The 25719-nt window shown below is 41.6% G+C and overlaps 1 protein-coding gene across 1 annotated transcript in view; it reads right to left on the bottom strand.

Moving 5' to 3' along the window:
* USH2A (usherin) overlaps window positions 1-25719 on the bottom strand; it is a 1018338-nt gene that overhangs the window by 726009 nt on the left and 266610 nt on the right. Inside the window, exon 20 of the mRNA XM_040347840.1 lies at window positions 23178-23322. Within this exon, the coding sequence (XP_040203774.1) occupies window positions 23178-23322 (145 nt within the window). The remainder of the gene's footprint in view (window positions 1-23177; window positions 23323-25719) is intronic.

Raw genomic sequence — 25719 nt, 5'->3', positions numbered from 1 at the left:
GAACACATATCGTCGCATGCTTTAGAGCGTGTGCAATAATTATAGCATTCTAGACCTCCTCTGTAACTCGAAAATAGTAACCTGTCAAAAAATGTAAAGTGTCGCCTATGAAGATTTTTAAGTCCCGAAGTTTGGCGCCATTCCATGAGTGTGCGCAATTTTAAAGCGTGACATGTTAGGTATCTATTTATTTGGCGTAACATCATCTTTCACATAAAAAAATGAAATTGGGCTAACTTTACTGTTTTGTTCTTTTTTAATTCATGAAACCATTTTTTCCCCCCAAATTAGGCATTTGAAAAATGATTGCGCAAATAGTGTGCGAGAAAAAATGTTGCAATGACCGCCATTTTATTCCCTAGGGTGTCTGCTTGAAAAAAATATATAATGTTTGGGGTTCTGATTAATTTTCTAGCAAAAAAAATTTGATTTTTTTACATGAAGGAGAGAAGTATCAGGCCTCGTACACACGACCGAGTTCCTCGGCAAAAACCAGCAAGAAACTTGCTGGGAGATATTTTTTTGCAGAGGAAACCGGTCGTATGTACATTTTCGTCGAGGAAACTGTCGAGAAACTCGATGAGCCAAAAAGAGAGCAAGTTCTCTATTTCCTCGACAGGAATGGAGAAACTTGCCTTGTTGAGTTCCTCGACAGCCTAACAAGGAACTCGACGAGGAAAACGATGTGTTTCGCCGGTCGAGTTCCTTGGTCGTGTGTACGAGGCTTCAGAATAGGCCCAGTGGACAAGTGGTTAAAGTACTGCAGTGCTGTATTGCAAAAAATGGCCTGGTCATGAAGAGGGGTAAACCTTCAGGGGCTGAAGAGGTTAAGAAACTTCTAATAACCTCAGAATTAACCCTAGGAAACCCTGGTTGAGAAAGGCAGATAACGGGACAGATTCAGAAAGAATATCTCTGAGTGCGCTCGGTCGTATCTATGCGCCTGATTCAGAGAATCAGTTACGCATAGATATCCCTAAGATCTGACAGGTGTAAGTGTCTTACACCGTCGTATCTTAGGGTGCATATTTACGCTGGCGCTTCCATCGATTTCAGCGAGGAATATGCAAATTAGGTAGATACGCCGATTCACAAACGTACGTCTGCCCAGCGCATTTTTTTTACGTCGTTTACGTTAGGCTTTTTCCGGTGTATAGTTACCCCTGGGTCTATGAGGCGCAGCCAATGTTAAGTATGGCCGTTGTTCCCGCAACTAAATTTGAATTTTTTACGCCGTTTGCGTAAGTCGTTCGCGAATAGGGCTGGACGTAATTTACGTTCACGTCGAAACCAATGACGTCCTTGCGACGTCATTTGGAGCAATGCACACTGGGGTATTTTACGGACGGTGCGGGGTCAAGTAAAATTTAAATAAAACACGCCCCCAACATCCCCATTTGAATTACGCGGGCTTACCCTGCCACACATACGTTAAGCCGCCGTAACTATGGGCGCAAGTTCTTTCTGAATACAGAACTTGCGCCCAAAGTTACAGCAGCGTAACGCATCAGAGATACGTTACGCCAGCAGAAAGATCCGCTGATCTTTCTGAATCTGGCCCACATAGGTAGATTCAAAGAGATTGGACTAACTTTAGGGCGGCCTAGCCTAGCCTGTTTAGGCTACACCGCCGTAAATTAACTAGGCTAGTAGTGATTTTCAATCTACTTACCTGCTAATCTACGGCGGCGTAGCCTCAAACGAGTGGGCGTAAGGGCGCCTAATTCAAATGACTTGGAGGGGGGCGTGTATCATGGTAATGAGGCTTGACCTCACGTTTTTGAAGTTTTTTTACACTGCGCATGCGCCGGCCGACTACATTTCCCAGTGCGCATTGCGGCTACGTACGCCGTACGGGCCTATTGATTTCGACGTGGACGTAAACGATGTAAATCCCGATTCGCGGACGACTTACGCAAACGGTGTAAAAATTTAGAATTTTGCGGCGGGAACGACGGCCATACTTAACATTACTATCTAACGGCCTATCTCTTACGGAAACGACGTAATTCGACTGCGGCGGCCGCATGTACGTTCGTGAATTGGTGTACAAGCTCATTTACATAATCGACGCCGGCCTCAATGGAAGCGCCACCTAGCGGTCAGCCAAAACATTGCAATCTAAGATAGGACGACGCAAGCCGTCCTATCTTAGATATGTTTAAGTGTATCTCTGTTAGAGAATACACTTAAACATAGGTCGGTGCAGATTCAGAGTTAGGTCGGCTTATCTGTAGATAAGCCGGCCTAACTCTTTCTGAATCTACCTAATAGTGTATACCAGTTACATAATGCTGTTGCTGCCAGTGCACCAAACTAGACCCTGGAATGTGCATGCCATTATATCTATAAGAACATTCAATTGTAATCTCCAATAGGGACAATGGCTGGTATGAATAGCTACATGTATTCTCTACAGTCCAGTGGAATCTGGAAGCATTATATAAAATTAGAACATAAACATACCCTAAGCATAGCACCAACATTTTCAATTTGTTATTTTTAACAAAATAAAAAGTTCAAGCTGAATTTAATTACCGGAGGCAAGATTTTTTTTTTTCTTTCGCTAACCTAGCGCCAGGGTCAGTATTTCAAAGAAGAAGACAGACAGAGGTCTAAATGCCATTCTGCAACAGAGGGCAGAAAAAGTGGGGACAGATGGCACCGTACAGCTGATGTTTAAGTCACATTTCTATAAATAAACATTGCAGAGGTCATTCCATAGAATACCAGTAAGCCATTTCATCTTATGCACCAAATGAGGTTGGTAAGCAGAAAAAAAAAAAAGCAGTTAATTTTGTTTTGTTGAAATAATATCATTTTAGTTTTAGAATGGGTGGCAGATGCCATCATCTTGCTCCGAACAGATGGCAGTTCGATCTAATAGTGCATTTCTGTATTAGTAAGGTCTGTTGTGTATACAAACAGTAATAAACACTAGGTAAGAATCAAAATAAATTTTAATTGTCAACATTAAATTCTGGCAGGCTGTCTACCCCAGGATATGGAATCCCTTCTCTGCGAAGTCTGTTCTTTCACCAGGCTTATTGAAATAACTGGGATCGGAGCTCTTAAGCTCGCACGCATTTAATTCCCAAAATGGGTTTGCATGGAGGTGCGGCCGTTGATGATATTGCATTAAAACTGAATTTAAAGCTAGGGAATCTTTAATATAACTGTTCTTATTGACGCCGGGATAATGGACCCAAAGCAAGGCAATTTTAGTAGTCTGGTATTTTTTTTATCTTATTGCTAAGAGCAGTTGAGGTTTACCAAGGCAGGTGCAAAAAAAATTAGACCCCTATCCACAGGATATGTAAATAATTTTTTTTTTTTTTAAGCTTTTAAATTTAATTATTTAAAGCAGATGTGAACCCAATCACTAAAATCTAATTTTGCACTTTATGTAATATTGATAGTGATTTTGAATCTTTTAAATATGCAGCTTTCATTAACCATTTGCCGACCGGCCGCAGTATATATACTGTGACAGGTCTGCTCTATTGCACAAAATGACGTAGCTGTACGTCATATTGTGCAAAAGCCAGCGGGGGCACGTGCGCGCCGCCGGAGGCGCGCACGCACGCTGATTGGCCCAATTTTTTTTTTTTATATATATATTTGTTTATATATTTTATTTATATATTTGTTCAAATATTTTTTCTAGAACATAAAGTATTCTTGCTTCAATATACCCCTGAAGAAGGAGGCACATATACACTCCGAAACGCGTTGGGTGCAAGAGATATAAATAACAGTTTGTACTTTGATGCTATGATGACAATACTGTAAATATGTTCAAATATGCTAAATGTTTTTTTATACATAGTGAAAAGGACTACAGCGCTACTAACAAATAATCCCAAAGAAACCACACAAAAAAGAACTAAATAATACAGCAGCAATCAAAAAACGGTGAACTAAACCAAATGATAAATTAATAAATACTGATGTGCTCGTATTAACTCATGTGCAATGTGAATCGTACATATACAATCAAGCAAAAAAAAAAACGGTGAAGAAACTCTTAATATATGTGAGTAGATCATTAAAAGGTCCTGATGATTGAATCAGCCAGTCTGCAGTGATCCTTTCCTAATTGCCAAGCTCTCACTTCAATGTGATCAGGTTACAACAACCTCCAGCAAGCGATCAGATGTTTCCAGTTTCATTCAGTCACATGCAAAAGAGGAGGAAAGGAACATAGCGCAATATTGTACCATATAGATGTGGATAAAGGCTGCACTTAGTGCACTCACGTATCCTCGCTTATGTTATAGATAGGGTATGTTGCCGCTCAGTTTAAGTGGAGTCCTCACTCGGGATAGACATCCGATGGTCCGTCACTGTAGGCTCCTCCCCCACATGTATCGTCACTCATCACGTGACTTAGTCATGGGTATGGTCCGTCACTGTAGGCTCCTTCCCCACATGTATCGTCACTCGTCACGTGACTTAGTCATGGGTATTCTATGTTCCTTTCCTCCTCTTTTGCATGTGACTGAATGAAACTGGAAACATCTGATCGCTTGCTGGAGGTTGTTGTAACCTGATCACATTGAAGTGAGAGCTTGGCAATTAGGGAAGGATCACTGCAGATTGGCTGATTCAATCATCAGGACTTTTTCATGATTACATAACATACCCCCACATCTTCCACATTTGAATTAGGCGGGCTTACGCCGGCCTATTTACGCTACTCCGCCGCAACTTTGGTTTGAGAATACTGCACTTGCCTGTCAAAGTTGCGGAGGCGTAACGTAAATAGGATACGTTACGCCTGCACAAAGATGCACGCTTCTACGTGAATCCGGGCCTATAACTTTTGCGTAAACCATTCAATATACGCTTATTGGGATTTTTATTTTTTTACCAAAAATGTGTAGCAGAATAAATATTGGCTTACACTGATGAAGAAATTCGATTTTTTTTTTAATTTTATAGCAGATAGTAGAAAATATACTATTTTTTAAAATGTCTGTCTTTTTTTGTTTATAGCACAAACAAAAAAAATGTAGAGGTGGTCAAACACCTCCAACAGAAATCTCTATTTGTGGGGGAAAAAAGGAAATCAATTTTCTTTGGGTACAGTTTCGCACAACCGCAAAATTTGTCAGTTAAAGCAACGCAGTGCCGTATCGCAAAAATTGGCCTGGTCAGGAAGGGGGTAAAACTAGGGCCGAAACAACTAATCGATTAATCGACAACTAATCGATTATGAAATTAATCGATTACAATTTTCATAATCGATTAATCGGCCAGTAACATAATGGGGTTAAAAAAACTAAAATTAGCCCTTTATAATACAAAAAAGCAAAGTGCTACTGTAAATATTACTTTCACTGTCCCACAGTAAAAAAAATGATCACCTTAGGCCGCGTACACACGGTCGGACAAAACCCGATGAGAATGGACCGAGGTTCAGTTTCATCGGTCCAAACCGACCGTGTGTATAGCCCATCGGTCTGTTTTCCTTCAGTCCAAAAAAGTCGACACATGCTTGAAAGCACTGAACTTTGTTTTTTTCAGCACGTCGTATGTTTGACGTCACCGCGTTCACCGCGTTCTGACCCGATCGGTTTTTGGAACGATGGTGTGTACGCACATCAGATCATCAGGCCACTTCAGCGGTGAACCGATGGAAATGGCCCGTCGGACCATTCTCATCGGTTTGGAACGACCGTGTGTACGCGGCCTTACAGTAGCGATTATTTGCTCTTTTTGTACTTATTTGTGGGTCACAAAATGTTTGCAGAAACACACTACAGTTCATGTACATGTTTTCCTATGGGACACATTCATGATTTATTTTTCAGCTGCTGCATATTTGGAAAGGGCAAGGACTTTTTAACGCAAAACAGTGCTATTTTTTATTTTTTTTGGTTCAATATACTTCAATGGAGAAGCTACAGAAAAGCATGTAATGTGTTTTTGTGGCAATTTGTGTTTTGTAATCTGCCCAACAACAAATTGGCCCAAAACATTTTTTAAAAATGCAAATTTTTTATTTTTAAGGCAATTATCCAATTAATCGAAACAATAATCGGCCAATTAATCGATTATGAAAATAATCATTAGTTGCAGCCCTAGGTAAAACCTTCCGGGGCTAAAGTGGTTAAGAACATTTTCAGCAAGTAGAGAAATTACCAGAAATGCAGTGTCCTTGTCACTTCTTGTGAGATGAACAAAATCACTTACAGGTAAGTGATTTCACGCTGAAGGGCCGCCCTGCCGCAGTAGATATATTTGGGTGGTCCGGAAGCGGTTAAAGTAATGCAGTGCCGTTTTGTCTGGTCAGGAAGGGGGGTAGATCTTATGGAGGTCAAGTGGTTAAGGGGGGACAGTTGGGGGTGGTAAAAATACTGTATGGTTCATATACGTTTTTTAACACCCCCTGCAAGACTAAATGAGCCCTAAAGAGCCTCTAAAGTTACTGCTCAGTACCACAAAACAGACTATATATAGCATATGATTTACAAAGCATTGCTATGATTTCTGTAGGTAACAAACCCACAAACATTTGGGTTTTTAGTAGTTTCATTCATTCCAGTACCAGTTAAAGAAATACAGAAAATTCCTAACAGAACTGAACAGTTAGCTGACATTCCAATTAATTCCGACATAAGAACCAAATATGGTCTATGGTGCTGATAGATCTTGATGTACCAGGCGAGTGGTAGAGTCGGCAGGACACTTGGCGATCAGAAGAAATGGGATCTCTATGGTTTTAATGCTAATTTATGTGACAGCTTGTATTTCCCTGCTGTTATCAATGCGCTGTGTCTATTCCGCCTTCAGCACCGGGGAATTTTATAAATGATGCACTATTTTTGGTTGTGTATTCCGACTATAGATAAGCCTATCTGTTTGGCTTCCATGGCCTTTTCATTAAAAAAAGGAGGCATAGACAGACCTAATGCTTAATGCAGGATGCACATAGTACAGTTTGCTTTGTAAATCAGAAAATTAAGTCTGAGTAAAAGCTACACCTTAAAGTGGAGTTTCACCCACATTTTTTACTCCTCGCCATGCAGCACTAATGTACATCTGTCAAATGAATTGCCAATTTATTTATTTATTTTTTCTGTTCACTTACCTGATTTATGCCAATATCCAATTTCACTTCCTCCTCTAGTGGGCCGTGACCGCATACGTCATTTCTGGTTTTGCATTGGCTCCTGGGAGATCTTGGCCAGCATGGCATGGCATCTATGTAAATTCTTGGCCAGCTTGGCATCACACGGCTCCAGTAACATTTAACATTGGCGTCTATGGAAAATCTTGGTCAGCTTGGCATGGTTGTGCCATGCCAAGCTGACAAAAATTTCACAGCACTACACATGCACAGGATCGGCAGGTGCATGCTGGGTAGCCAGCATGCATGGAATCCAGGAAGAAGGACACTGTGGCTTCAGATGCCCACACTGGAGATGGCCGCACTGTACAGAAACGTCACAAAGTAAGAAAGCAATGCTGCACAGATATAAAACTGGGCATAGTTTACAGCATACCGTTGTTACATTGTACGAGGTATGAGTATTTTAGGGGTATTTTTATCTTAAAAGTCATATTTCGCCTGGAACTCTGCTTTAAAAGAAAAAAATATATATATTGACCGCTTTCAGAAACGCTTTCACATGCTTGTACGCGATTTTGTGCATGTGGTGTAAGGGGGCAAGCACGCCACCGGAGCATCACCCATCAGCGGGTTCGGCCACCGCAACCCTCTCATCCCTCAGAGAAGAGACGGAGCAGTGGTCTGCCTTGTTTGATCTGGCAGGGAGCAAAAGAGATATCTTGTGTTTCAGCTGAGCCAAAACACGGATCTCTCTTTTCCTCCAGTCTATCTGTCCCCCACACAGATAGAAAGCATCTCCCAGGGACACGTTTAATCCTTTGATGTTAACCCCTTCCCTGACAGTGTCATTAATACAGTGTCAGTGCATTTTTTTTATGTATTGGTGTCACTGGTCCCCAAAAAGTATCACTTAGTGTCCAATTTGTCAGCCGCAATGTCTCAGTCCTGCTAAAAATCGCTGATCGCCACCATTACCAAAAATATGTAGCAGAATACATATTGGCCTAAACTGATGAAAAAAAAAATCAAAATGTTATGTTTTATAGCAGAAAGTAAAAGATATATATTTTTTTGTCAAATTTTTTTTGTTTATAGCGCAAAAAATTAAAAGTGCAGAGGTGATCAAATACCACCAAAAGAAATCTCTATTTGTGGAAAAAAAGGACATCCCTTTTGTTTGGGTACAGCATCGCACGACCACGCAACTGTCAGTTAAAGCAACGCAGTGCTGTATTGCAAAACATGGCCCGGTCAGGAAGGGGGTAAAACCTATACCTAAAGTAAAACATAGTAAAACATAGTTTTGGGCAGAATTGATTGAGCGTTAAGCTTGCCATACAAACATGGATTGAAATTTGATTAATTTAAAACCATGTTTGGGCAGGCTGGTTGTACACAACCAGCCTGTAGGAAATGTTCCACATGATCAGTGCTGCCGGCTATAGCTGGCAGTGCTGATTGGTTTATTCTGATGGCAGGGAAGTCTCCCCTCAGTGGGAGTAATTTTCCGATCCACATCAAGTGAGTGGATGGGGGAATCAAGTTGTTTTCTTTTTTTTCGCTCATCCCAAAGGTTAATAAAAAGGAAAAAAGAATAACGTAGGTGCTGCCTTTTTTATTTTTTGTTTCTGTTTTTTATTGTTGGGTCCCAGACAGTAGAAGAGAAACATTTCCATATTCTGTCCAGGCAACTGTTATTACCAGGACAGAAAGTGATATGGAGTCTAAAAAAATTGCATTTGTTTATGCAAAGCAAAGTGAAAAATCTCCTTTGTATGCTTTACTTAATAAACTGCTTGAGGAGGCACCTGGGCATTCTAAAAAACTGATCTCACTTGTCTTTATAGCAGCAAAAATAGCTATAGCCAGATCATGGAGGTCAATCTCCATATTATTTGAACAAATGATCTCGGCTAATGATAAATGAACAACTATTGGCCATCTTTAATGACAAAGTGAAAGCATTCGGAAAAGAATGGGATCCATGGATGAAATATAAAACTGGTGGAACCTAAAGAATTCTGTAACTGACCCGTAGGATGGATAATGGACAATGTATAATAGATACTGGATAAGCGATAAAGAGTTATTTTATTTGACTTGAGACTAGACCCCTATTTCCCAATTCATTCCCTGGTCACCCTGACTCATCCTCCCTTTCTTCTCATGTTCCTGTTTCTAACCCCTATTCTTCTTGGTCATACTTGATCTCCTCACTAGTTATATGAAGGAAAGATAATATGCTCAGTATCCCACGGGGAGGGATCTCCAGTTGATTGACAGCCTCAGCTCTGTACCTGTGTGCTGTATGAAGGGGGGGTTGTTCCCTTCCTTCCAATCAGCTTTCTGAGCTCTCTTCACTGAGCTCTGCAGAGTGTAACTTCAGCTCTCTGCCCCTTTTTTTCTGACAGCTCAGATAATCGTATAAATTTAGGTAGTTGAAAAGCCTTAAAATGATTGTAAAGTCTCTCTCTTTTTTTTTTTTTTTTAATAGCAAACATGTTATACTTACCTGCTCTGTGCAGTGGATTTGCACACAACAGCCTGGTCCCTCTTCGGTGCTCCTGGCCCCTCCTTCCTGTTGAGTGCCCCCACCACCACCCTTATGGGGGCACCCAAGCCAAGCTGCAGCTCAGTGTGTCCATTCAGACAGGGTGCTGCGTTTCAGCCCTGCCCCCTCTCTCTCTCCTGATTGGCTAACTGACTTTGATTGACAACAGCGGAATCATTGGGAGAAAAAAGCTGAATAAAATGAATGCAGTCACCATAATTAAAGAAGGACTAATGGCATTATATTTCATCTTGGATAGAGTAAGGGAGTGGTTAGATTTTCTTTTGGCATTTGTGTCCCATTGGGGAGATTTCTCTTCACTTCCTGTCCCATAGCCAAAACAGAAAGTGAGAAAATACCCCTCCAAAATGAGGGAATCACTGGTTGTTACCAGGATCACCAGAACTATTGTCTCCTTTGGAAGATTTCCCCCTCTATTTCTGTTTTGGGGCCAACTCTAAATTGATGATTTTGTTCCACTTTCACTGTTTAATGGTAAACAGGGCAAATAGAAAGGGTCCCATACAGGGGCACAGACAGCAATACAAATCTAACAGATGTCCTAATCCCTCTCCACTCTATCCAAAATTGCCCTTAGTTATATTTTAAGGACTGGCAAGCTGCAATGTATAACATTTTTGCTGTTGAGTTTAGATATGCTCCAAGTAAGACTTACTGGTTTGGTCCCTCTGCCAGCCTATGACTGTACAGTAAAAGGAGAAGCAGCAGGCAAATAAGCTAATCTCTCTGTTACTCTGCTCTTTCCTCCTATCAGCACATCCCTTTTTTCTTATCACATGAGCACTGCAGTGCAACTGACTTTCTCCTTGTGTTACTTCTAACTCTCCCAGTCTGAACTCTACTGTGCATAGAATTGGAAGAGGCAAATACTATGTCAAATTTTGTTAATTACAATATTACTTTTTTTTAAAAAAACTGGTGACGTGTGGATGAATCCAGAGTGGCATTAAAATGTGTGTTTTACATCTTCCAGTTCAGATTTACTGTGTAATCTTTTTTTTTTTTTTTGAACAATCATTTACCAAGGATGCTGACTGCCCTGTCTGACTAATAGAAAACAACTTAAGAATTACCTTCTAATCTGGATGGGAAAAAATAAGAGAACACAAAGGGAAAATTTTGAGTTACATCAAATATTACCTCAAGGTAAAAAAATTTATGATAACTCAAAATTCATAGTCACTCACGGCTTGCAATAGTTTTCCTTTGAACATCAAAATAACATCTGAGAACAACATTTCCCCAAGTCATTTGTCAACTTTCCGCTGCAAAAAAATCAAAGCAAGAGGGAACTCACAAAATATATATGTATGCCTGCTGCCATATGGGGCTACCAACGTCTCACCAACCAATTTAAGATGCAGCATATTGAGATGACCATATGTTACCCTGCTGCTGAATGGCTGAGTGATTCATGCCCGTCACATTCTAGTATATCAATTAAAGCTCCTTGAAGTCTGCATGATTTGTGTCTCTGTTATTAAACCCTGCTAATTCATCCCACTTACACATCCGTAATAAATCTCGCCGAGTGCCGCGTGATTCATGGCAATCTGGGAGCATGCTACAGCAAATTCTTCTCCTTGTAATTAACAGTAAATTGTTTTACTGCCTCGCAATGAATTTTTCAGTTATATTGCAAATGAACTTCTAAATGCACGCTTATTTCCCAAGAACTGACTTATATCATTAGGTAATTAAAAAGTATTGCTTTGAACCAAAAGCTTTTAATCAAGAGAAATACAATGTAACCATGCATTAAAGAGTAGGGAATTGCAACGCCATATTTACAAGTCGCTCGAGTTACCTAACAAAAAATGAATGAAAAAACAAAAAAAATATGCTGGAGCGGCTCTGTCCTTGTGTGACTGCCTCTGAAGATAGAATGGACAATTTCTAATTTTCTAATGAACCTTGAATTTGTTTCTGGGTGATGGGTGTGTGAATTTTGTTTGAAAGCATTTATAAATATATTCCTTAGTTTTGCGATTGTGCAAGTATTGACTTGCAATTTTAGATTGTTTGCATAGAAAAAACGTCAGTTCTGGTGCGCAATAGTGCCACCCATCAGTGCCACCTCTCAGTGCCCACCAGTGCCATCTATCAGTGCCCACCAGTGCCACCTCATCAGTGCTGCCTATCAGTGCCCACCAGTGCTGCCTATCAGTGCCCATCAGTGCTGCCTTATCAGGGCCCAACAATGTAGCCTATCGGTGCCCATCAGTGCGGCCTATCAGTGTCCATCAGTGCAGCCTCTTCAGCGTACATCAATGAAGGAGAAAAATGACCTGTTCGCAAAACTGTATACCAAAATATAAAACGGTTTTATATATTTTTTATTTGGTCTTTTTTATTTTTTTTAACAAAAAATAAAAACTGCAGAGATGATCAAATACCACCAAAAGAAAGCTTTATTTGTGGAAATTATATTTATAAAAAATGTATTTGGGTACAGTATTGCATGACTGCGGAATTGTCATTCAAAGATTGACAGCGCTGAAAGCTGAAAATTGGTCTGGGCAGGAAGGGGGTTTAACCTCCTGAGCGGTGTTCCCGAGTCTGACTCGGGGTGCGATTTTTGGGCTAAAATCGGTAACCCCGAGTCAGACTCGGGCTTGCCTCGCTGGATGTACAGGGAGTGTTTACTTACCTTGTCCCTGGATCCAGCGATGCCACCGCGCTGTGTGAGTGAGCGGGACTCCTGTGCCGCCGATCTCCGTTCCCTGCGACGTTACGACGCACGGGGGCGGAGAACGGCGCCAAATTCAAAAAAGTAAACAACCACATTACATACAGTATACTGTAATCTTATAGATTACAGTACTGTATGTAAAAAATACACACCCCCCTTCCCCTTGTCCCTAGTGGTCTGCCCAGTGCCCTACATGTCATTTTATATAATAAAAACCTTTTTTTCTCCCTGCAAACTGTAGATTGTCCATAGCAACCAAAAGTGTCCCTTTATGTCAAAAATAGTTTTAGATCAGCTAGAAAACAGCGATAATAAATTATAATCACTTGCAGAATTGTGCGATAGCGATTTGTGGGAAAATTCGTCATAAAAAAAAAAAAAATAATGACAACGACAATTCTGCAACTGAGAAAATTTCAGTGATTTTGATTTGATTACATTATTGAATAATTTTTATTATAATTATATTATTATTTGTTATAATTATTTTTAGTTATTTATTATATTATAATTTATAATTTTGTTTTAAAAAAAAATGTCATACCCGGGATGCCTATTAGATTCTTGTTTGGTCAGATTTAAGTGAGTTATTTCTAAAAATTACAGGCCTACAATATAAAAGGCCAAATTTCCTTGCAAATAATGGTACCGCTTTCAGCATGTTTTTTCTGAAAGAATCATACCGCCAGGGAGGTTAAGTGCCCAGTAAGCAGTTGGTTAAAGAAAGGCCCAGAGTAAAAACAGAACACAATAGACGAACAGCCGGCATGACGGCATGACAAAGATTAAAGGGGCTTGTGTGAAGAGGGATAATAAAGTTTGGGCTAAGATGAAGGGGCAAGAAAGTTTATTTTGATTGGGGCAAGGGCAAGGAAAGGGGGGAGCTTTGAGGGGAGGGGAGGTGGGGCTGTACTTAGGTGTTGGTATTCAGTAGGAGGTCAACAAGCTAGGAGCAACTTCCCACCCTCCCTCCCTGCGTTTAGTTGGATTTTGTGCAGGTTATTGGTGACTTTGGGGAGCCTGATTTGGTGAGGCGCAAAGTCCTTTTAGGTTCATTTGGGCACAAAAGGTATGGTGTAGGGACCCGTCTGAGGTACGGCTCCCAGTTGGTGTATGGATACCTGTGAGTTGTCTCCGAGTCAGTGGTTTGCGGCTGGAGGCCTGAGAAGTGACTCGCAGGTATGGTATTGGTTTTGATGCCTATTAGGATCTTGTGGCTTCAACTTTCTGTGATGCACTATGTGTTCAAGTTATTGAGTTATTTAACTGTGATTTAGTTGTTATAATACCTTGGTTAATAAAAAGGCTGATATAGCCATTTAACTCCAATACTGATGTTGTGTGATTATTATAAAGGAAGGGTGTTTTTTTTTTTTTTTGGTATAGCAGTGCAGAACATGCCATATTTATTTTAAGCTGCGCAGAACTGATTTTTTGTTAAAGAGATGGCCCAGTCAAAGTTTTTAATTTTTACAATTTTATGGGGATAGGATAGACTACACTCAACCCACCTCTGTAATCCCCCTTAGAATTGTATTTGGAATGCTCAGTTAGCCCACCGAAGCTTTGGAATGTAAAAGAAAGGTGTCTGAAATGAAGGAATGGGGTTCAAAGCCAAATTTTCCAGTCTGTCTGACCTCATATCAACAAGACAGGAAGTGATGAAAACACCCCTTAATGGGGATACAGACAGCAATAAAAGTCTTAAAAAACAAAAAAAACAGAACCCTCTGATGTGCCGCAAAAAAAAAAAAAAAAAAAAGAACTTCCTGAAACCATTGTATAAACCACAAAAATTGTATGATACAATGACATTTTTTTTATTGTAAATTACATGAAACGACTGTATACATTAAAGATATTTAAAAACGCACAACTCCCTCCCTCCTAAAGAAAAGAGAATATCAATACATCAGTCCTTATACAATGTTATCATCCATCAGGGAACCAGGGTGCCTTGTCACAGGATCAAAAGGTTTAGATGGAGAAAATAAGTTTTGCAGTTTTCTTCAGGCTTGGCAACTACTGGAATGATTCCACATTTTACAGGAACACATCCTCCTAATTGTGCAAGTTGTGCAGCCCTTTTGATTGAGGGGCCGTTCAAGGTTCTGTGTTTTTGAACTTTAAAGAGATGTATGGTATTTTTTTTTCCTTAATCATACTTACCTAGGTGGATGCAGCATTGGCTCTAACACTGAGAACTGAGCGATCAAACATTGCCAATCTCTCGGTTCTCACAGCTCCCTGAGCAGAGAGCTGGTGACTGTCAGTCACTGTTCTCTGCACACCTCCCCCCCTCACTCATTGGAGCGCTGGGTTGTGGAGGGGATGGGAGCGGTCAGCTTAGGCTCTCAGTGGCTCGCTGTGAGGCTGAGCTAGGTGCTGGTTCAGGCAGGTAGGCAAATCCTGACCAAATGGTTGTGATCCTTTTCGAGTCTGGACTGGCTCTGTGACATCAGCTGACAGCGGGCTGTCTGCTGAAATGGGTAACAAGAGTGCAGAACAATCTGCACTCCCTTGGTCCACAGTGGAAGTACAGCCAAACAAGCTTTGGCTTAGGGATGGGCTGAACAGCCCCCTGTTCGGTTTTCACCAGAACTTTTGAACATCACAAAATGTTGGAACCGAATAATGAACCCCATTGAAGCCTATGGAAAAATCAAAAGTGCCCATTTGAAGGCTTATATGGGCATAACATGGTTATGGGGGTAAAAAAAAAGTTGGTAAAAAAACATCATTTTAAATGAACAGTAATTTATTGATGCTTAAAGTGAAAGCATAAAAAAAATAACAAAATTCTTTCAATATAGTGCCTGGGGTGTCTCCTTAGTCTACCTGTAAAGTGGTATATCAGTGGTACAACAGCATGCAAAGCCAGTCTGTATGATGAGGCCACAATGTAGTGTACTGGAAACAAGATGGGAGATTTTTTGAATAAATTCTGGTGTCTCTTCCACAGACTTTGAATTGAAGTAACAGGTGTGGGAAAATTGGGTTTTGGGTGTCAGTGGTGCCTTCACAACGTAGCCCTATAGAGATGATGAAATCAAGAATTGGCCTTGCTGTCAAAACGTGCAATGATATGCCCCTGTTAAACAGTTGCCGAAAAATTGGTCTTTGTGTAGCTGTGGTGCCTTCACACTGTAATCCTATAGAGATACCCTTGATGAAAGCAAGAATTGGCCTTGCAGTCAAAAATTTAAATGATATGCATCTGTTAAACAGGTGTGGGAAAAATGGTCTTAGAGTGTCGGTGGCACATTCACACCATAACCCTATAGGGCTACTCTTGAAAGCAAGAATTGGTCTTGCTGTCAAAAATTGCAATGATATGCACCTGTTAAACAGGTGCAGAAAAATTGGTCTTTGGGAGTCTGTGGCGCCTTCACACCATAATCCTCTAGAGGTACTCTTGATGAGAGCAAGAATTGGTCTTGCTGTCTTGCTGTCAAAAATTTAAATGATGTGCACCTGTCAAACAGGTGCGGAAAAATTGGTCTTTGGGTGTCAATTGTGCCCATGAAAGAAAATTGAAATCAACACCTACAAAGCTAGGCAGCATAGAAGGCCTGCAGAGATTCCACATCCCAAAAACATTTAATCAGCAACATCGGCATCAGGGGCTTAATAGCTGCTGGTAATCCAGGACTGATTAATTTTGATAAATGTCAAACGGTCCACGGAGACTGTGGACAGATGCATTCTATTATCAGTAACAAAACCTCCAGCAACACTAAATGCCCATTTGGAAAGCACGCTGGATGCAAGGTCGCCCAGCAGCTCAATTGCACATTGGCCAAGTTCTGGCCAGTGGTCTGTTCTCATGACCCAGAAAGCCATTGACTGGAAGGCTCTCCATCTCAATTTTTTCGCCCCTTGATAATTGTCCACCATGTGATGCAGATGCTGCAGATGGGATGAGGAAGCTGACAGCCCTGGGCGGCAGGGACTAAAAAAATGGTGAAATGCACCACCTTCTCCACTGTTCCTCTCTTGACCAACAGAAGCCTCAAAACTACGTTTTCCATGACACTGTAACCTACTAGAGTCGGGGAAAGCGTTAAACTCCTCTTTAAGGTGTCCTCAACAGATTTCATCTTCTGCACTCTCTGTGGGGACGGGATGAGTTCTGAGACTTTCCCTTTGTAAACAGTGGTCAAGGAGAGTTGCCAACCAATAGTGATCCTTCTCCTTTATGCCACATATTCTTAGGTCCTTTTGCAGGCATTGAAGCATGAGGGAGCCCATGCACTGCAAATTTGCAGAGGCATGAGAAGCAGACTCCTCGGGGTCATTGAGGATTACAGTATATTACAGATTGTGTTACTGAAGCATGCATTGTCACGGCTCACCATCCTTGTGGCCTCCTCAAATGGTTACAGTACAGCACATGCATCATTTATGAGCAGCCATTGGCGTGGGGAAAAAAAGCTCAACCGGCCTGAGCCTGTCATTGTTCCATACTCACACAGGTACCCATTGATGGCCATCTGCTGCATGTGCACCTGCTGCAGCATTGCCAAAGTCGAGTTCCACTTGTTGGGCATGTCACATTCCATAACCCCATCCAAGTTATTATCCCCTAATAAAACAACAAAACAAGCTCAAATACTGTTTTCTGTGTCTGGATGCAAGCAGGAAATGCTATGTAACGGTCTGACAATTGCAACTCCTACGGAGGTAGTGCTACATCAATATAGACCAAAATCTCTAAATAATGTTTCCAACAGCTTGTTGATTGTATGTCATGAAGAATTAGGGCAGTTCTGAAGGCAAAGGGGGGTCCAACCCAGTACTAGCAAGGTGTACCTAATAAAGTGGCCAGTGAGTGTATACATATATAGTGGCAGGACGAGGCCGTACCATTGTTTATTATGACAATCTAGGCCAGATTTTCTAGGAAACAGGCACCATAATGGTGCAGGTCTGTGCTGGGTTTATGTTCAAGACAGAATCAGATGTCAGTGCCCCACCCGCCTGAGGGGGTCAGTGTGTAAAAGAAGCAATCAGAGGTGCACGTCACACCGTACTGTCCAGGTCAGGACAGACAAAGGCCCGGGCCTATGAAGGATGTAGAAGCTGGGAGCTGCAGGATAAGAATCCAAGCTGACAGAGGTGCAGTGATTGGTGCATGAGCACTGGGATGTGTTTGACGGTCAGGAGAACCAAGGCATGAGGCCCGAGCAGTAAAGTTGCAAAGAGAGCCATGAGGCCAAATATTGTTAATTTGTCATATTGATGGTGAGAACTCCTGCATGGGAAAATATCCATGTGACATTTGTGTTACTTTAAATGAAAGTGGGCACTGGGCAGAAAAACCCCTAAACATATTTCTGGTGTGGAGTAAACTCACTGTTTGGCATATATATATATATATATATATATATATATATATATATATATATATATACAGTATATATATATGTATATATATATATATGCCAATGTGTAGCACTACCCCCTCAGGAGCCGCTGGTTGATTTGGGATCGGCGTATTGAGTTACCTCTAATCGTTGTCCAGGAGTGATAGTAGTGAGTAGAGCAGTAAACAAATGTCCAATCAGCGAAATAGGTTTTCTGAATGCTTTATTTCACGGCCCAACACGACCAACATCAACATGAGGTAGGACAGGAAAGGTTGATGAAGTAAAGAACTTTGCGGTATCAGGCTTGAATGAAAAAGAAAGCAATCCTGCTTTCAGCGATAGTAGTACAACTTGTCGCCACTCCAGCCAGAGTGGGTGAAGTGCCCTCGGACAGACTCCTGCCACAAGCCTGGCAGCCGGAGTGTCACTTTAAGGATGTTGGGAGGAGCAGGTCTCTGCCACAGACCTGGCTCTGATGGGGCCTCTGCCACAGGCCTAGAACTTGGATGAGCTAAATAGTTGAGCTTATCCTCCCAGTAAATTTGCGCTAGGGTCACCGGTTGACAGTGGAAGTGTACCTGTCAATGCCCCGGTCACCAAATCCCTGATGGTTCGTTCAAGCCCTTTTGGACAACCTGCCTCCGGGTTCTCCTCAAGCCGATCCCCCACCAAACAGCACACAGCCTGGGATCTCCTCAGTAGACCCAGTCAGTCACTGGGGCCCCGTTGTGGCATCAGTTGCTCCAGGCTAGGAGGGCCCAGAGTCAGGAACTCCACGTTGCGCGCGACCCCAGGCCAGGTAGGCCATAGTGGTAGGGCCCGCGATGTGCGCACACCCTAAAGGTGGGTGCCGCACCTGGAACCAGGAACCCGCGAAGAACCAAAAACAATGGCCTCCGCCACAGAAATACTCCTCCCCGGCATGCCCCGCGAGGGAAAACTTCTCCAATTGGCTGCTGAGGAAAAGCAGCTCCCCCTGGACCTCTCTGGTGCCACCTGCCGCCCAGGGATGGTACCACATCCCTAGAACGCAGTCTGACCCACAGAACAATCCAGATTTGGCGAAAGCCAAATTGAACACAATTAGGAATGAGAGCAACTTACCTCTCGCATTCTCCCACTAACTTTACTGAAAGTAAGAGGGCGTTACATATATATATATATATATATATATATATATATATATATATATAAAATTATTTTGTATGTTTAGTGTTTGTTTATATGGTTAATTAGCCAGTTTACTAACATGGGTCCTTGGGCCAGGGTTCAATAATAACATTGTATAAGGCCTGTTTTTTTTATTTATTCCTCTTGTTTGGGGGGATTGGGGTGTTATATGTTAATAAAATGTTTTTAATTTGTGGATTAAAACTGTGGGGTGATGTACATGTACAGTTTATAAAAAAAAAAAAAAAAAAATGTTTTTTTACTGTTCTACACCCTATCCAAAAAAACTTGTCAATGTGTCAATAACCCCTTAGACATCCTACCCAGAGGATGGCATGTATTTCACATTTAATAGCTGCCATCTAATTTGTTTGCGAGGGTTAAAATATATATATATTTTTTTACATTAATCATTATGAGTGTGAGATTGTCACCAGTGAAGGCCGACTTTGTACAATGCAGCGCAATATATGAAATGCAATCCCAGCATTGGAAATCTGCAGATCCATCGTAGGCTCACAAGACAGCTCTGAGTAACCTAATGGGACATAACACACAGCAACATACTGTACGTAGGCAGCAGAAACAATCAGCGCGACATCATGCGCGCTGTCTGACAAAGATGCACAATTTACTTAGCATCAAGTTGGGATTCCAAATCTACATCACTTTGTAGGTTCCAAGACAGACAAGACAGCCCATCAGCATCATTACCCCACAAGACCCAGAGGCAAGTCTAAGTCAAGAAACACAGCTGCCTTAAGAATCTGCCAGAGAGCCAGATGCTGGAAAACATATACTCCTCAGATTAGCATCTGTGTTTTTAATTGCCATAGAAAAGCAACACAGGCAGAGAACGGGACATACGCGCAAGAAAACTGCAACGCTAGCGACTTCTTTGGGAAGTAACATGATTTCATAAAAAAAAAAGAAAGAAAAACACATATTGCAAGCTGTTGGGACTCCATGATCCTTTGTCAACTGATTAATATTGAGAGGTTAACTCCAGTTTTGTTAAGATTCTTTCCTGCTTATGATCTGTAGATAATGAGACTGGCCATGCCAATGAACCTTTTAAGTGGGAGTATCTGAATACTGTAATTACATTGTATCCCTCCAGTGTCCTTCTGGATTGTTTTTCACGCAAACCTTCCACAAAAATCAACTTAACTTGCAGACCCTCCATCTGCCAAGTAAACATGAACAGGTAAAGTGATATTGAACCCTCAGTTTTTAACCTCCCTGGCGGTATGATTCTTTCAGAAAAAAGGTGCTGAAAGCGGTACCATTATTTGCAAGGAAATTTGGCGTTTTATACTGTAGGCCTGTAATTTTTAGAAATAACTCACTTAAATCTGACCAAACAAGATTCTAATAGGCATCCCGGGTATGACATTTTTTTAAAAACAAAATTATAAATTATAATATAATAAATAATTATAAATAATTATAACAGGTAATAATATAATTATAATAAAAATGATTCAATAATGTAATCAAATCAAAATCACTGAAATTTGCTCAGTTGCAGAATTGTCGCTGTCATTATTATTTTTTTTTTTATGACGAATTTTCCCACAAATCGCTATAGCACAATTCTGCAAGTGATTATAATTTATTATCGTTGTTTTTTAGCTGCTCTAAAACTATTTTTGACATAAAGGGACACTTTTGGTTGCTATGGACAATCTACAGTTTACAGGCAGAAAAAAAAGTTTTTATTATATAAAAGTACATGTAGGGCACTGGGCAGACCACTAGGGACAAGGGGTGTGTGTATTTTTTACATACAGTACTGTAATCTATAAGATTACAGTATACTGTATGTAATGTGTTTGTTTACTTTTTTGAATTTGGCGCCGTTCTCCGCTCCCGTGCGTCGTAACGTCGCAGGGAACGGAGATCGGCGTCACACAGAGGCACTGTGTGAATCGAGCGAGGTCCTGCTCACTCGCACAGCGCGGTGGCATCGCTGGATCCAGGGACAAGGTAAGTAAACACTCCCTGTGGATCCAGCGAGGCAAGCCCGAGTCTGACTCGGGGTTACCGCTCGCAGCAGGAAAATCTAACCCCGAGTCAGATTCTGAAATACCGCCAGGCAGGTTAAACACTTTCAGCAGCTGATTTAATCACTTACTGTATAGGCAGCTTTGCTATCTTTTATTTCTTGCCTATCGTCTAATCTAATGTGCACTACCGAAAAATAAGTTAGTTTTTTTCGTTTCCATTTCATTTTTTTTTTTTTTTAGTTTGTTTTGTTTTTTCAGGTCAGATCGCAATTCAAAAATGTGTTAACTTGTAAATTTGTTAATCCGAAAATAAGAAAGAAAATCTGAAAATTCAAAAGAATAACTAACTAATCATAAATAACTATTAAATTATAGGTATTGGAATTTCCTTTCATATTTGTCTGTTAGTGAACATAGCGACTACGAATTTATCCGAAGTTACAGATTATTCTAAATAACCAATGCCGCTTCTAAACAAATGGAACGGAACAAATTAATAATAATACATAATAATAATAATAAAAAAAATATTATTGTTATTTATGTTTATTAATACGGCATTGGTTATTTCAGATAGTTCGTAACTTTGGATAAATTTGTATTTCTTAGGCCGGGTACACACGGACAAACATGTATGGTGAAAGCGGTCCGTCGGACCGTTTTCACCATACATGTCTGCCAGAGGGCTTCTGTACGATGGTTGTACACACCATCGTACAGAAGTCCGCGCGTAAACAATACGCGGGGCGTGTCCGCGGTGTCGCCGCGTCGATGACGCGGTGTCGCCGCGACAATGACGCGGCGACGTGGGCGGCCCGCCTTTAAAATGCTTCCACGCATGCGTCGAAGTCATTCGACGCATGCGAGGGACGGCGGGCGCCTGGACATGTACGGTAGGTCTGTACTGACGACCGTACATGTCCGAGCGGGCTGAATTCCAGCGGGCTGTTTTAAAACAAGTCCAGGAATATTTGCCCGCTGGGAAAAGGCCCGGCGGGCAAATGTTTGCTGGAATTCGGCCCGCTCGCGCCCACACACGACCAAACATGTCTGCTGAAACTGGCCTGCGGGCCAGTTTCAGCAGACATGTTTGCTCGTGAGTATGGGGCCTTACATTCACTAACAGACAAATTCGAAAGGAAATCCCAATACCTATAATTTAATAGTTAATAATAGTTACGTTTTAATTAGTTATTATTTAAAAAAATTTCTAATTTTCGGGTTTTGTATTTCGTATTTCCAAGTTAACGAATTTTCCAATATTCAAATTTACTGTCAAATGGTGCAGGAATCGGATCACATAGGTGTGAACACCCAATGCAATCTGATTCCAGTGCGGACCAAAATAAGGGTCCTGCACTATTTTGGTGTGAATGAGATGCGATTTCAGCCATACAGTTTGTACGACATTGCGTGTTATCTGCACAGCAATGTGGTGCCTCTCATCGCACAAGTGTGAAATGGCATATGCCAAATATATAATGTGACGGACCAACCTGTGACAGGAGCTTTTGGAGGGGACTAGGGGCAAGCCTCCTAACCACTGATTATGGCCCATGGAGGAGATTGACTTCCCTTCTGGAGTGGCTGGAAAGGTGTAATAATAATCTTGTAAAGGTTAATGGTCAGAGGAAATATGGTGGCCCTCCTGCAGAGTGGGTTGGAGAAGCCCCTCCACTTAGGACAGGAATATTTATTAACAACATCCCTCAAGAAATATATGAAGATAAATTATTTCCACTTTTTTCTGTTGGACGGTTGGAACATTGTATGAGCTTTGTCTCATATACTGTTATAGACTGGTCCTGGAGAGTCTGAGATGGTGTGGGATCACTGATTAATCAAAGCATTGTCTGGGTGAGCAGTGACCTAAGTCACCTAGACGTGTCTAGGTGACTAGTTGTTAATTAGATCTCTGTTAGCTGTTGGCTGTTCCTTAGAGGTGCTAATGAGACTACTGTTTACAGTTTGCATTGTTAGGGTAATGTGATCAGGCTCTTACCTGATCTTGTGTGCTATATATTCTGTGTGAATTTACAATAAAGTGAGTTCCAGTTTGCACCTAAGCTAGTGTCGCCTAGTTCTTGGGTGCTCAGCTACAATACCCTGTTCTTGGTTCCAGGGTGGAAGAAGCTGTATCTTGATGGAGGCCCCCAAGCTGGGTGCAGGACGGTCTGTCACATAAAGTTACTGCTTTCCTGTTAATCTAATATTCTTTAATGGTTCTATGTTATAAAAAAGTCTATACCACATTGTTGCTCTTTTTTTAATAGTATAAAACTCTCACCTGCTGCCAAAGTCTTCCCAAATTCAGGTTCACTGGTCACACATCCCACCTTATTGCACAGTGTTACAGTAAAGATGTATTCCATATAAGGCTCCAGCCCTGACACTTCATTAAAAAATTCATCACTCTCAGCAACATAGATCACCTGGAGAAAGACAAATGTGTATATTTAGAATTGCCTGATACCAACATATAAAATGGAACATCTAAGTCAAGTTTAAAGAGAATCTGTCATTTGTTCATTCAAGGAAAATGATATGTTCTCTTGCCAAGCCACACCCTTCACTCACTAACACTAATGTTTGCTGTGCTCACTTGATGCTCCATTTGTCTGTTGGAGCCCTTGCAAATACCCTGTTACTCCAGGTATAGAGGAGCATGTGACCTTCTCCCCTTCCTTCTAGAGTGCACTGAGCCTGGGCACCCAATCACCAAGCCAAACACTATGACATGGAGGAGAGGAGAAGGCCTTTAGCCATGTGTAACTTCCACCACACCGACCTGGAGTTCAGATAGAGATTAGAGTCTCGAATTCTGCTCAGACCAACAGAGCAGAGGTGGAGTACAGAGAAGGTAAGTATCGGTGAACGGAAATAGAATCAACCTTTCACTTAGCCCTGAATGATTTACATCATTGCACTGTGGTAACATTTGGCATAATGCATGTTAGGTGTTAGGGTTACGACTTAGGGACATATTTATAAGGCAGTCAATCTCATATCTACCAAACATTCAGCACAGGTGAATCTTCCAGATGCAGGCATTGTAAATGACAGCGATTGATTCACCATGAGTGAATGTTTGGTGAAAGTCACATTCACTGCTTTAATAAAATACCCCTTGAAGTTGTGGTTAGCATGACCCATTCAAGTGAAAAAAGGGGTGGTCTTCAAGCACTGGGCAACAGTCTTGAATGCACACAGTGTTGGCACGCTAGTGTAAGGATCAAAGGGTTAAAGCAAGTGGTGGGGAGGTAATACAATGCCCCCCTACTGCCTGTCAAATGTTACGGTGAGGCCGTGTACACACGATCGGTTAAAACCAATGAAAACGGACTGAAGGACCGTTTCATGGGTTAACCGATGAAGCTGACTGATGGTCTGATGTGCCTACACACCATCGGTTAAAAAAACGATTGTGTCAGAATGCGGTGACGTAAAACACACGACGTGCTGAAAAGAAACAAAGTTCAATGCCTCCAAGCATGCGTCGACTTGCTTCTGAGCATGCGCGGCCTTTTGACCAATGCTTTTGCATACTAACGATCGGTTTTTGACCTATCGGTTAGACGTCCATCGGTTCAATTTTAAAGCAAGTTCTCTTTTATTGACCGAAGGATAACTGACCAATGGGGCCCACACACGATCAGTTTGGACCGATGAAACGGTCCTTCAGTCCGTTTTCATCGGTTTTGACCGATCGTGTGTACGCGGCCTAACAGAAAGAGTTAGTACAGAATCGACTGATTCTTTTTGCTGACCTCCACAGGCTGCCTGTAATTGGCCATGTTAAAGAGGCTTTAGGGTCCATTCACACCAACGACTGCACGCTTACTGCACGTTATTTTGCATGTGCAGTGACGTGTGTTTGACACATTTTTTTTACGTGCATTTGCATGCATATGTGGTGCATTTTTCCTAAGCTTGCATTTCCCAGGTCACTTCCGTCTTTTTTCTTCTTACGACCCCTTTCACACATGGAGAGCTTTTCAGGCGTTTTAGCAATAAAAATAGCGCCTGAAAAGCGCCCCTCAAGCCTCCCCAGTGTGAAAGCCTGAGTGCTTTCTACACTCGGGCAGTGCGCTCTCAAGTCCGGTAAAAAAGTCCTGCAAGCAGCGTCTTTGTATACACCGCTCCTAAACAGCCCCTGCAATTAAAATCAATGGGCAGTGCTGCCGAAGTGCCTAAAAAAGCGATTTGGCAGCAGCCCTTTTTGGGGGCACTTTTAACCCCTTGTTAACCCCTTCCTTGGGGTTAAAAGCACCCCACTTCCACCCACACAGAGCCAGTAAAGAGATGCTAAAACTAGCGGCGCTTTACCGCTAACATTCAATTTACTAATGCCACACTGGTGACCCCACAAAAGGGATAAAACTTTTTTGCGGAAGAGAGTTTAATAAGATACGTGGCCACTCATTCAAATTAGAAGAAAAGAGGTTTAACCGTAAACTACGTAGAGGGTTCTTTACTGTAAGAGCGGCAAGGATGTGGAATTCCCTTCCACAGGCGGTGGTCTCAGTGGGGGGCATCGATAGTTTTAAAAAACTATTAGATAAGCACCTGAACGACCACAGCATACAAGGATATACAAGGTAATATTGACATATAATCAAACTTTTATTTTAAGTCAGCAGCTACAAATACTGCAGCTGCTGACTTTCAAAATAAGGACACTTACCTGTCCAGGGCGACCGCGATGTCGGCACACGAAGCCAATCTGTGTGTCGGCTCTCAGTTGCTGCCACAGCCATCTTCGGTAAGGGAATCAGGAAGTAAAGCCTTGCGGCTTCACTTCCTGGTTCCCTACTGCGCATGAGCGACTC

Source organism: Rana temporaria, chromosome 4, assembly GCF_905171775.1.
Source record: "Rana temporaria chromosome 4, aRanTem1.1, whole genome shotgun sequence".
NCBI lineage: Eukaryota > Metazoa > Chordata > Amphibia > Anura > Ranidae > Rana > Rana temporaria.
This window is presented reverse-complemented; position numbering and strand designations above follow the sequence as displayed.